Genomic DNA, 13,437 nt, shown 5'->3' on the forward strand with positions numbered 1-13,437 from the left:
TCAAGTGACAATTGTATAATTCAGAAGGTGAGGCCAGTTTCTTCAATTGGAGCCTCTTTTGCAAGCAGGCAACTTACATGGGGGTTACGTTTTGGGGGTCGCACCTAAAGCCAAAATCGTGTATAGTGAAAACACACTGGGTTCAATAGGGGGTGGGATTACAAAAGTATTTTCCCCAAATTTCCACCCCCTATTTATTTATTTATTTATTTATTTATTTATTTAGCCAAGCACATAAAGCTGAAAGCACAAGTTAAATGCGCGTGAATTGTGGGATTACTGTAACAAACATAGGAAGACCTCTTTTTTTCCTGTTGAAAGCTGCTATTATGTTAGCTTTAACAAGTCCGTCCGTCCCCCTCTTCTAGACATTGGCTGCAATTCTAACCTCATCTACATAGAAGCAAATCATACTGAATTCAGTGGGTCTTACTCCTAAGCAAGTGGGATTGGGATTGCAGTCACATTCAAACTTATTCTTTTTTAAAAAGGATGGTTTGGCCTGGTTCTCTATGCAGAATTAATTGCATGTCTTGAATCACTAGATTCTACAAGTGTTACAGTCAAAATGCACCCACTCCACCAGCTGCTATCCAGTTTTATTGATGCCTCTTATAGCTGCCCTTCCTGGTTTTTCTGCATTTTGCTAACTGATTATAGCCTTTTATGAGGTTAGCAAGATTATCGTCTCACCTCTGTAACACAGAACCATAGAACACAACAAGGCTTCCTTTATTTTACCTAAAGGCATTTCACTTGAAGCTGTTTTTTATTTTTATTTTTAAAGATTTTATCCTACTCTTCCTTGAAGGAGCTTAGGCAAATATACATTGCTGTCCTTCCAGTAGGTTAGGCAGAAATACTGATTTGCCCAAAAGATACCCCAGTTGAGCTTTAAGGCCAAGCTAAAATCTCCATGTGAAATTTGAACATGGTTCTAGTCTAAGAGCAGAGCCATACCATGGGTATTTGGAAAGCTCCGAGGGAGGTTATTTGAGGATTTGGAGTTAGGTGTCATCAGCATAGTGGGGGTGGACAGTTCTGTTCCTTTTTTATATCAAATACAGGTGAGGTGATGTGTTGAAAAGGTGGCTGGAATCAGTAATGGGCTCAATGGGGTGCCAGTAAACTGGGTCATCCTATTGGATGGTGATATAGTTGGTCAAAGACTTCGGATACAGCTTGTTCTAGGCTGGGTTGCACTGCCCCCAAAGCAGCCTTTGTCAGCCCTCCAGCGCCTTTGGACCACAGCTCCCATTTGCTCTGACCAGCACAGCTGTCAATGGCAGATATAGTCTAAGACAGCTGGAAGGTGTCAAGTGCCAAGGCTGCCCTAAAGAATCAAACTTGGTTCTATTAGTTCCAGCCCTGCGGAACCTCACGTGTCATTCGTAGCGTAAAGCACCTCTAGACAAAGTTGATTGGTTTATAGCTGTGACTCATACTCTGTTAGCATTCAGGTGTGACTACAGTAATGCACTATATGAGGAAGTGCTCATGAAAGTTTAGTAACTTTGATTGGTCCCAAATACAGCTGCTACTGTGCAGATTGGTAGAAATAGGAAGCAGTATGTCTGGTCCCATATTAACATCACCAATATTTTTAAGATTGGGATGGTAAACCTGGTGATCTCCAGATGTTGATGGACTCCAGCTCCCAACATCTCCAGCCAGAATGGCCAAGGGTCCAGGATAACGGGAGCTGTGGCCCTCTGGGTATTGCTGGAGTGCAGGTTCCCCACCCCTGGATGGTTGTTGTTGTTTTTTTTTAAAAAAAGGAAACCCACCTTTACTTTTGGAGGTAAAGTAGTGGCAACCAGAGACGGGGCCTTCTCTGTGGTGGTGCCTCAGATGTATCTCCTTTATACACTATTCTGATTCCTACGCTGATTGTTTTCAGGTACTATGTAAACATCTTGTTGTACCGGAGGTCCAAGTGTTCAACTCTGCTGCTAATTTTAATCTGCAGAAAACTGTACATTTCTGTTTATAATATATGTGTGTGTGATATAGTTTTTCTTTTAATGCACAATGCCTCAAAGGCTACAGTTGGACGGTGGGCTGTCTATATTTTAAATAACGAAACTGCTTTTTCTCTCTCTCTCTTTTTGGTCCAGGTTGGCTCAGTCTCTGTTCGCCCTCTTTGTGTCATCACTTGCGATCTCTGTGGTTTTTGCCATCATCCCAGTCTGCCACAATGTGGTGGTGCTTGCAGTGGTCATGGCCGTGGCTGGCCTGGCCATGGGCTGCATCGACACCCTCTCCAATATGCAGCTGGTGAAGATTTATCAGAAGGACTCTGCTGTCTTCCTACAGGTTAGACAAGTAACAGGGGGTGGTTGGCCCCTTTTTTAACTCTCTCTAGATGCTTGGAGTTTTTTCCCCATCTTGAGCCCTTGTTAGGGACCCACACATGTTGGCTGGCCTGGTATCCTTGCGCCTTCCCACCAAAGAAGGGGTTGCCATCTCCTCTGATTTGCCACACTGAATGAGACCATTAGTGAGTAACTCCTGCCAGCGCTGCCATTTTTTAGCAGGAGAGGAGGATGAGGGGTATGTTTCTGTTTTGCTGAACACTCGAGGCACTTGGAAAAACTGGCCAGTCTTGCTGCTTTCTTGAGTGGCTCTGGAATCAATGCAGCCAGAAGAAAAGTCCCTACCCTGTCTTTAAACTTGGCGGAAAGGTAGGACTCTCCCTAATTCAGGACTAGTGGCCAGAACAATCTGCAGCCACCAATGGCAGGTGCATTTGTGGACCTTTGATCTTTCCTTGTGTCCCAAATCCTTGTTCCTCTCTGTCTACACACACTGTATTTTGTAAGGTTGAATGCTATCCCTATTGTACAGCTAGAATCGTTGAGTCACATCAGGACAGAACCTCTCCTGCTTTCAGCTTAGCATTTAATTGTGAAACTGGAAACAGTTTCCAGGCATCACTTTCCAAAAGAAGGTACAATTTAGCATCAGAATCTAACTCACGGAGTGTTCCTTAGTTGCTTGGATTGTTCCTTCGTTGCTGTGCTGCCTCCATGTTCTGCCCATCTTTCACATAGACAGTGAAGATCACCAGAGCATATGTCTTTTGAGAACACAGGGACTGAATGCCCTCTGTAAGCACATCCAGTTACCTCACACATGCACAACGTCCTGTGCACTGAAGATGGTGGTGTAGCCACACTTGAATCACCATTGTCTTCCTGAAGTTATTTGCACCATTAATAATCTCACTCTAAATAAGCAGGTTCAGATATAACTACTCAATTCTGTTTTGGAAGAGTTCATGGTAACATTGAATAGCTGCACAGAAGCTGGTCTGTGTAGGTATTGCCAATTTTGTGTGTCTTGGGGCATCTCTACACAGCCCATGCCCCCATCCAGGTGCTTTGACATGGACTCGAAGTGGAAGAAGCAGCGCTTTTTTTCTTTAAAAATGCTTAGGGGTACTCTCATTTTCCTACTCATATTGAAATACTGCCAGTCAATGAGGTCAAACTTAGATCCACAAAATGTTTAGGGGTATGTGTACCCCTGCGTCCCCCCAGCAAAAAAGCATGGAAAGAAGTAACCTTGTGGTGTAAAGCTGGCTCCCTTCACACTCACCCAATACTATTGCAGCACTGACGCCGTCTTAATTGTGCTAGCCGGAGTCCTAGTTCATACTGTTTGCAGCACATCATATGTCTGCACCTGATAGATGCACAATACGCCAGTCACTTGTATCACAGCAGCAAGAGCACTTCAGTTGCTGAGGATCACATATAAAACCCTTTGCAGACCTAATGAAATAACACATTCTAACCCACAAAGGATTTGTGTGCCATTAAAAGTTGCATGTTGGAAGTTTTTTTGGAGATAATGCACCAGTAGTGATGGGAGAAGGCTTGTCCCAGGAAGGATGCTAGAGGGTTCTTACTTGAGGGTTCTTACTGTTAAGGGTTCTAATGTGCTGTCAGAAGTGCTGTGTGTGCCTTGTTGCTGGACATCATAAGGATATTTTCTCATTCCTTTGTGTAGGCCCTTCATTTCTTTGTGGGCTTTGGTGCCCTGCTGAGCCCTCTGATAGCCGACCCTTTTCTCTCGGACACCAACTGCATCCTGACAAACAGCACAGCCACTGGCAGCAGCAACCTCCCTCACATCCGGAAGTCGCTCGTCCCCCATCATCCTGGAAACTTGTCACACTACGACCTGCCAACAAAAGGGCTGGTGGTGACGCGGGTGTCTTACGCCTTCTGGATTATGGCTTTGATCAACGTAAGTAGTGACACCCTCATCCTGGCTGATCATTCCAGCCCAGCGCTTAAAGTGGTTTGACCAGCAGGGCAGCGGGGGGGGGGTGTCTCTTGGCCGGCTTCTTCAGAGGAGCCCGCATAAGGCAGTGTGTCAGGGAAAGTAACTTGATTCCACTTTCAAAATAAAAAAATTCCTTCCTGTAGCACCTTAAAGACCAACTAAGTTAGTTCTTGGTATAAGCTTTCGTGTGCATGCACACTTCTTCAGATACACTGAAACAGAAGTTGCCAGATCCTTCTATATATAGAGAAGGTGGGGAGGGGTATTTCTGAAATTCCTTTGTAGTAAAACAGCTACTTTGAGATCTTGTATAGAATGTCCTGGGAGATTGAAGTGTTCTCCTACTGGTTTCTCTGTTTTGTGATTCTTGATGTCTGGATGACTGGAAAGAGAAGCTGCTGAATTGCAACTCATTACCAAACTTAAAACAATGGAGACACCTGGTCTGAACAGAGACATTGGATTCTTATCTCATTATATATGACTAAAAGCCACTTCTCACCTTCTCACCCCTTGCCTTTTCCTGTAAGACCCACTACAGTCGTCAGGCTCATCAGGCTCATCTCAGCTATCTGCCAATCTCCGATTCCCACCACCCTTCTGAGTAATACCCCTCCCCACCTTCTCTATATATAGAAGGATCTGGCAACTTCTGTTTCAGTGTATCTGAAGAAGTGTGCATGCACACGAAAGCTTATACCAAGAACTAACTTAGTTGGTCTTTAAGGTGCTACAGGAAGGAATTTTTTTATTTTGACTATGGCAGACCAACACGGCTACCCATCTGTAATTGATTCCACTTTGCACGTCTAAAACCGTTTTTGGTTTTATGTTGGCACCAAATCGGCTCTTCTGTCTTCCTGCCTTCATTGTTCTCTCATTAAAGTGAAATAGTATTGAAAGAAATGGTAACTGCAACAGAATGTGGCAGTGTGGGATGCTGCTGTCCAGGATTTCAGCCACTGTGTTTCATCATTCGTCGTTCTTTCCATTATCCTTTCCCACATCTACCCACACACCCCATGCAGCCAGTCAGCATTCTCAGGCCTCTGGGCTTGTTCAGTTCTCATTGGGCCATTTTGAAAATCCACACCAGGTTTATTTCTTAAAAATATATATATATATATATATATATATACTTCTGCAAATCTTTGGGCTTTAATATTTTATATTTTTTGTATTATGATCAACTAAAAACCACTTTGATACCACCTTTCATTCAAAAATATCAAGGTGGTTTACAGCCATCTGAAATACAAGCTTATTAAGATCAATACTTTTAAAACCACAAACACAATATAGTCAATACCCGGCTAATATCCACCTGTTACCAAGCAACACACAGCTACGTTGCCCCCATTAGCATTTCTGACTTCATTTCAGTGGCTAATGGAGGTCCAAAGAGCAAAGAACTGATCAGCCACTTTTGAGTGGCAGCACAGGCAGTGATAACCTTGGCCTGGAAAACACTAGAAGGAATTTATTTAGACAGGTGGCACAGACAGGCATGGCAAATCACCCTCCTGGGAAAGTTGACCCTTGTTATGAAGGTCTCTAGGACAAAATGAGCATGACAAACCTATGGCATGATTTTATTGTGTACATATACCATAGGAAACACAGGCAATCCCCCCCCCCCTTAGCATATAGAAGGCTTTGGGCATACTGATATCAGGGGCATTGTTGCCTTTCCGCTTTTCTTCCTGCTTTTGGAATTGCCTGTGTGTAGCTTCCAGTCTTCCTGCTGGTTAGCATGAATCAAAGGGGTCTGTGTTGCTTTGGACGTATGGTTGTGTTTCTGTTGGGGTGTGAATGATCTGCACATAGATGCATGTGCAAAAGCAGTTGACGTGAAACTCGAGTGCAGCCTTCCCCATCCTGCTGTAGCCTCCAGACGGTGTTGAACGCCATCTCCTGTCAACCCCAGGCAGCATGGCCCATGGTCAGGAATGGTGGGATCTGTAGTTCAGCAAACTCTGGGGACAAATGCTCTAGAGAGGGGGCACTACAGCCCTGTTCACCAAACTCCTGCTGAGATTCCTCACAAGCCATAAGTGTGGCAAGCTTTTGTCTGGGAATCAAATGGAGAAGTGGAAGGTTTTCACTGCCTCTGTAAAAGTAGGGATTCTCACAAGTTCCCTTCTCCAGGAAAATTTGGTACTGCAGGCAGAGCCACCCCATACATTTAAGCACACCCAATGCAAGTTAAAAACATGTGATTTCCCCCAAAGAATCTGGGGAATTAAGAGTTTTCCCCTCACAGAGCTACAGATCCTAGTACCCTAAACAAATTACAGTTCCCAGGCTCTTTTGGGGCAAGTCATGTGCTTTACATGTATGTTAGGTGTACTTTAAATGTGTGGTGTGGATCTGCATCCTTGAGCCTCAGCAAATGTGCTTAGTGCAGCCTGGCTAAGCTGGGTGGTAGGAACGCCTCCATCTTGAACATTGTCTTGTATGGTACAGCCTCCACTGTGAGTATTATGCATGGTACAGCTGTCACGCATGCCTCTTGGTTTCCAAGATTATAATAACTATGCTTGGTTCATGATGAGTAGGAAAGACTTGGGAGACAAATGGGAGTATTAAAGGAAATGGAAATGCTTTTTTAAAGCATCTCAGTTATTAAGGTTCTTGCTGGTTTTTGAGTGTCAAGTTCAAGCAGAGGCTCTCTCTTCTCTTCTCTTCTCTTCTCTTCTCTTCTCTTCTCTTCTCTTCTCTTCTCTTCTCTTCTCTCCATCCCTCTCTCTATCTCTTCTCCCTATCTCTCTTCTCTCTAGCCTCATTCCCTGTGCTTTGCAGTTAGTTATGAACTAAACCAGTTATTCGAGCTCTGTGAGAAGCAGGGCAAGATTCAGAAATATTACTGCCACGTTACTGAGAAAATATAGGTGTAAACTAAGCAAACAGGACAAGAGTTCACATTTAGCGAAAGGCTTTGTTTTCTTACATCATTGATTTGTCCTCACCTTGCCAGCTTCTCCTTGCCAGCTCTGGCACTGAACCTAACCTGGCTGGCTCCCTAAGCTGCCTGGATGGGAGACTGTTTGGGAAATAATATAAGCCACACTGAGCTTCTTGGATGAACAGAAGGATGCAAAAATGGCATGCCAGAGTTTCTAACTAACTGGCTTATCAGGATAGAGTAAGGTCCCTGGTGCTCACTGCCCAAATTGTCCCCTCCTCCTTTTGTCACACTGGGAAGGGGAAAGCTACAAGAACGAGCTAAGAATAAGCCATGGTTTGTTCTTGGCTTGTCCCTGTTGTTTGTTTGAGAAGAGCAAGCAAGGAATACTGGTTTGCCTGTAACAATTTGTTCCCAGCACAGCAAAGGAAGGGTGGGCATCAGTGATCTGTGCAGTGTTCAACAGCATGTTTGCTGGTAAGATGCAGATTAACTGTGCCTTATGCTTATGTGTGTCCTTGGGTTATTGCGCACTTCCCGTTTCCTTGACTGCTGAGAAGATCCAGGGACAGGGCTGCCTGGTTTGGATGAAAAAGCATCTGAAGACACGGGGTGTCTTTGCCTCTATAGTTTTACCTAGAGAAAAAATTACAAACAGCAGGTGTTCCTATGAGGCAGCTGATCTGCTGGCCCACATCGCATCTTCAGGGTGAGACTCACTAAATAAAAAATGGGGTTCCAGCTGTTGCCAAACTACAACTCCCATCATCTCTGGCCATTGTCCATAGCAACTGGGGCTGGTGGGACTTTGAGTCCAACAGTGTGTGGAGGGCCACAGGTTCCCCATGTCTGCCCTATATCCCAGCTATAGTGAACTTGTAGTTCATTTTCTTCTCCATGTGAGCACACACCCAGTTTCTCTTGCAAACTGATATCTGTTCATGTATGTGCAGACACATTTCTGCCTTTTTCTCTTAGCCAGGATGGGGACAGGTGAAGTCTCTTTCTCCAAGACCTGGAAGGTATCTCATTCAACTCAGATTTCTAACCGTCTTTTGACCATTCACTTGCAGGAGCTAACTGTTCTGGGCAGAGAGCCAGCAATCGCTGGCTAGTAGCCATACCAATCTTGCATTATTAGGTAATTAGTGTCAGTCCCGTCCCCTGAATACATTCAGAATATGTTTCTGAATACAGTGGTGCCCCGCAAGACGAATGCCTCACAAGACGGAAAACTCGCTAGACGAAAGAGTTTTCCGTTTTGGGAGGTGCTTCGCAAAACGAATCTCCTATGGGCTTGCTTCGCAAGACGAAAATGTCTTGCGAGTTCCTGCGGGGGTTTTTTCCTCCCCCCCTTTTTCTAAGCCGCTAAGCCGCTTATCAGCTGATCCGATAAATCGATAAGCCGCTAAAAGCCACTAATAGCGCTAATCCGTCAATGGGCTTGCTTCGCAAGACGGAAAAAACCGCTAGACGAAGAGAATCACAGAACGGATTCTTTTCGTCTTGCGAAGCAAGCCCATTGACGGATTCTTTTCGTCTTGCGAAGCAAGCCCATTGACGGATTCTGAATACATTTTGGAAGTATTCTAAAACAGCATTTTGGTACCAAATTATGACCGAACTTCAGCAGCCAAAGTATTTTTTTCTGGGTAGCATCTCCATAAGTTCTGTTGCTAAAGGGACAGTTGGTTATATTTATTTCCTCCTGATATCATAAGCCTCATCTTTTTAAAGATATCCCATACAATATGCTTGCATAATTTTTTAACACTTCGCAGCCTCTGCAAGGATTTCTAGCCCTTGGGTGGGCGTTGAAACTTCTATTTTCTGCCTCGCCTGTGAAATATTAGAACCACCTGTTTGTATGCCAGATCTGATGTAGTCAAGCTAAACATATGGAGCTGGTTGGATAAGGAGGACATGAATGTTCTCTGCTTAAAGAGGAGGCTGGCAAAAAACTCCAGCCTGAGATTCTTCAAAATGCAACAGAAGCACTATAACCAGGTTCAGTAAAAAGTGCAAAATCTCTGGTCACAGAGGAAAGAACAGATGAAAAATGGGCATCAACAGTCAACATATTACATGGAATTTATTAAAATGATGTGAATTATGTAGCTTCTCTTTGGTAGCGGAATACAGGGCAGTTTACAATATATAAAACATAAAAATATGTAAGATAGTAACAAACAAAAACAATTTAGAAGGCCACTGATTGCTTAATTAGCCCATGGCCTGGTTGTAGAGGAATGTTTTTGCCTGACACCTAAAGATATGTAACGCAGGTGCCAGGTGAGTCTGCCTGGGGAGAGCATCCCACAAGCAGGAAGCTACCACAGAAAAGGCCTGTTCTCATATTGCCGCCCTTTGTGGAGGAGGCACATGAAGAAGAGCCTCAGATGATGGTTGCAAGGTCCGGTTAGGCTCAAGACACAGGAACTACTGAATACCATTGCTCAGGGAAGACAATATTGCATTGGATAGCTCCTGCATCTAGCATAGCACAGCAGCTTTTGAGACAGAGCAGTTGTATCTGATAAGTGGGAACTTAAAATTTCAGCAGTGGTACTCTTAAAGGTCCACAGTCATTCTTAAATTGCCTGAGTGCTGGTTTTGGGCAAGGTTTGTGTGTAAGTTCATGAACCCTCTCCCCTGGTTATAGAAACGAGCAGTTGCAGCACTCTTAAAACAGGTCTTGGCTAAAGGGAGAACCTCCTGCCCCATGAACTCAGAGACTTTGTCATAGTTGGCACCTGAGCACGGAAACACTTGACAGCTCTGCTGAAAATGGTTACGTTTTGCTTCCTGTTACACCAACCTGTTGAGTAATAGAACCTGGAGGTGAATGCAGCAGGTGACAGCAAAAAGAGCAACTGGGCTCATCTCAATGTGTTGCACGAACAAGCAAGTCCTCCTCTGTGCTGCCTGATATGCAATTCAAGGCGAGCCTTTCGGGGCCTTTCTAAAAATGGACCCTTGTCCCAAAGGCTTTTGTTTGTTGAAGCAATGGATATGGCCATATGTTGGTAATGAAGTAATGAAGAAAAGAAGGGACTTTTAAGAACTGGGATGATAGTCCATAGAAATTTCTGTGTTTAGGGGACTCAGAAGCTTGGTCATAGCTTGGTTGTTGAACGCTCTGGAACTCAGACATTTTTTCTCTTGAATGCCACAAACCTGGAAGTGATTGTTCCAGTTTGCGAATGTTCTTTTGGAACCCAAAGGTCTGATGGGACTTCTGCAGCTTCTGATTGGCTACAGGAGCTTCCTGCAGTCAATCAGAAGCCACGATTTGGTTTTCAAACATTTTGGAAGTCGAATGGACTTCCAGAATGGATTCCATTCAACTTCCAAGGTATGCCTGTATCTATATCTATAACCTCACTTCTTACCATATCTGGGCTATTTTCCTGAAGGCCAAACACACTAATAAACTTGGTGCATTGTGCTGAAAAATATGCTCACATATTGGTAGAGGCACCTTGAAATGGGATCATGACTTTTTTAGAATTGGGACAGAGGGCAGGAGGTACTAAGTGAGGGTGGGGGTGCTAGTCTTCTGCTTACAGTAGACAAACGAGGCAAGATTTGTACTTTTTTATACAGTGGACGCTTGGGTTGCGAACGTGATCTGTACGGGATGCACGTTCGCAACCTGCAGCATTTGCAACCTGCAGCATTCGCAACCTGCGTCTGCGCATCTGCAGGTTGCGATTCGGCGCGTCTGCGCATGCGCAAAGCACAATTTAGCACTTCTGTGCATGCACGACCGCCGAAACTTGGAAGTAACCCGTTCCAGTACTTCTGGGTTTCGGCGGTCCGTAACCCCCAAAAAATGCAACCTGAAGCGGCTGTAACCGAGGTATGACTGTACTAGCAGCAAGCTTTTTCTTGAGCAAGCTTAGAGGTAGAGCACTAAATAAAAATAAATGGGTGATGGGTCAAAGGATATAATGGGAGAGGACCATAGCTCAGTGTGAGAGCATCTGCTTTGCATGCAAGAAGGTCTCAGGTACAATCCCTGGCTTCTCCTTTCCTCTAATAGTTGTTTGATATGCAGAGATTTATCAAATGAAGATATTCCAGAGCCAGCTGTAGGAAAAGGTTCACCTGCCAAATTTTCCGTGACAGACTGCTGTAAATAGCACAGGAGCAGGGCCAGAAGAAAAAGCTGGCAACTGAAGTTGCATCACTCAGCCCCTGATGATCACCTGAAAATTACCCAGTTCAAGGCACCCTTAGATTTGTGTGTGTGTGTTTATCATGTCCAATGTGCATGGCTGAACACCACTAGTGTTTTTAAAAATATGGTGTGTGACTTACTCCTAGCGGCAGATGTGTGACCAACAGAACCCTTGATGTTCAGAAGAGCAATGTCACCCAAGTGTGAAACTGCTAGTTTTGTTAGGCAAAGACCTACTTACTTAAATACTGTTACACTTTTCAGATCAGATCAAATTAGTTGTTTGGACCATATGCCAGCAATAACAATAAATACTTGTTATACGGCATACCGAATGTGAATTCATAATTACGCCAACCCACTGCATCCACAGGATAGCAAAACCTCTTAGATGAGCATTCTCTGCCGCAAAGACATATGATAGGTAGAGCCACCTTTTCCGTGACCTTTTCCATCAATGCACAGGCTGGGTTTTGCTTCGCATTGTGGGCAGAGCATTTAGCCATGAAATGATTTTGCTGTTTGTTTAGGCTGGTGAGGCCTGTGCCAAGGCCTCGCATTAAACAGTGTACCAGGAGGTCTAGTATATTACCCCAAAGCAAGCATGCCGAGTTGTGAGATCCTGTAATAAAATGCCTTGGCCCTGCCTGTGTGTATCTTGGCAGATGAACCCAGCTGTGGAAGCCAAACAAGCTCATCAGCACCATTCAGCCTATCCTCCCCCCCCCTTTTTTTCTTAAAGGTGAAAAACACAAGCAGATATTGAAAAGGGGTCGTTGTTCCCGTGAAACACTTGGATGGACTTGGAAGAGGGATTTCACCCAAGCATAGTATTCAGTTGTCCATCTGAGACTGTGCTACAATAAATCTGTTAAGTCTTTCAGGGGCCACAATATTATTTTATTTTCCTTTATTTAACAAAGAAAAAGAAAGAGTTGCCTGCATGGAAGCTTCACTCCCTCCAAGTGGAGGCCCTTGCCCCAGATGTTTTGAGTGGGGGTTGTGCTTATTCAGGAGGGGAGAGGAAAGCACAGCACTCTGCCCATGCTCAATAACATTTGTTGCTTTTTCTTAACATTTGGATTCCTTCCTACTAAGTCTGAGCTCAACTTCGCAAGCTGCATTTTTGCACCTGGAACTTTGCAAAATAAAAATTGCATTTGCAAAACTGATCCTTCCACCTGTGTGTTTCCAATTCGGTTGATCTGTGGATTGTTTCTCCTCACCTGCAACATGGCTGCCCCAGCACCACTATTGCAGAAGGCAATGGTGCTCCCACTACCTGGGAGGCAGAATGCCACCTTCACATTTCCCCTTGAGTTCAGGATAGAAATTGGCTGAAGCCATGTGCTCCTTATCCTGCCATGTGGCATGGCAGTTCAAATGCTGGACTAGATGTGACACCTGGGCGGTTAAGTCCAGTCAAAGGCAACTATGGGGTTGCAGCGCTCATTATGGAGTTACGGTGCTCATCTCACTTCAGGCCGAGGGAGCCAGAGTTTGTCCACAGAAAGCTTTCCAGGTCATGTGACCAGCATGACTAAACTGCTTCTGGCGGAACGGAACACTGTGACAAGTGCTAGAGCACACAGAAATGCTGTTTACCTTCCCTATTTATCTACTTGCACTGGTGTGCTTTCAAACTGCTAGGTTGGCAGGAGCAGGGACAGAGCAAAGGGAGCTCACCCCATCACACAGATTCGAACTGCCGACCTTCTGATTGACAAGCCCAAGAGGCTCAGTTGTTTAGACCACAGCACCACCTGCATCCCAGATGACACCCATATTCAAATCTTCATTTGTTAATGAGGCTGGGTGGAGGCGCAGGGAGATCTTAAGCCTATCAGCCAAAACTACCAAGCAGGTCTGTTGGAGGCTAAATTGAGAGGGGAAAAGAACAGTGCACAGTGTTCTTGGAGGCAGGGTAGGATGGAAATGGAAAAAATACATAAATCACAGCCCTCTGCATTATAAAATTGCTTTGGGCATAGTTTTATGGAAAAGCAGGACCAAACAACAACTCCTCTTGACTAAATATTGATTTCTCAATAAATAC

At 44.5% G+C, this 13,437-nt stretch overlaps 1 protein-coding gene across 1 annotated transcript in view; it reads left to right on the forward strand.

The window, feature by feature from the left end:
• The window catches only part of MFSD4A (major facilitator superfamily domain containing 4A), a 51,263-nt gene that overhangs the window by 14,271 nt on the left and 23,555 nt on the right, over nucleotides 1-13,437 (forward strand). The window contains exons 2-3 of the mRNA XM_082228360.1: nucleotides 2,118-2,316; nucleotides 4,015-4,254. Of these exons, the coding sequence (XP_082084486.1) occupies nucleotides 2,118-2,316; nucleotides 4,015-4,254 (439 nt within the window). The remainder of the gene's footprint in view (nucleotides 1-2,117; nucleotides 2,317-4,014; nucleotides 4,255-13,437) is intronic.

Source organism: Podarcis vaucheri, assembly GCF_965113315.1.
Source record: "Podarcis vaucheri genome assembly, chromosome: 6".
In the NCBI taxonomy this organism is placed as follows: Eukaryota; Metazoa; Chordata; class Lepidosauria; order Squamata; family Lacertidae; genus Podarcis; species Podarcis vaucheri.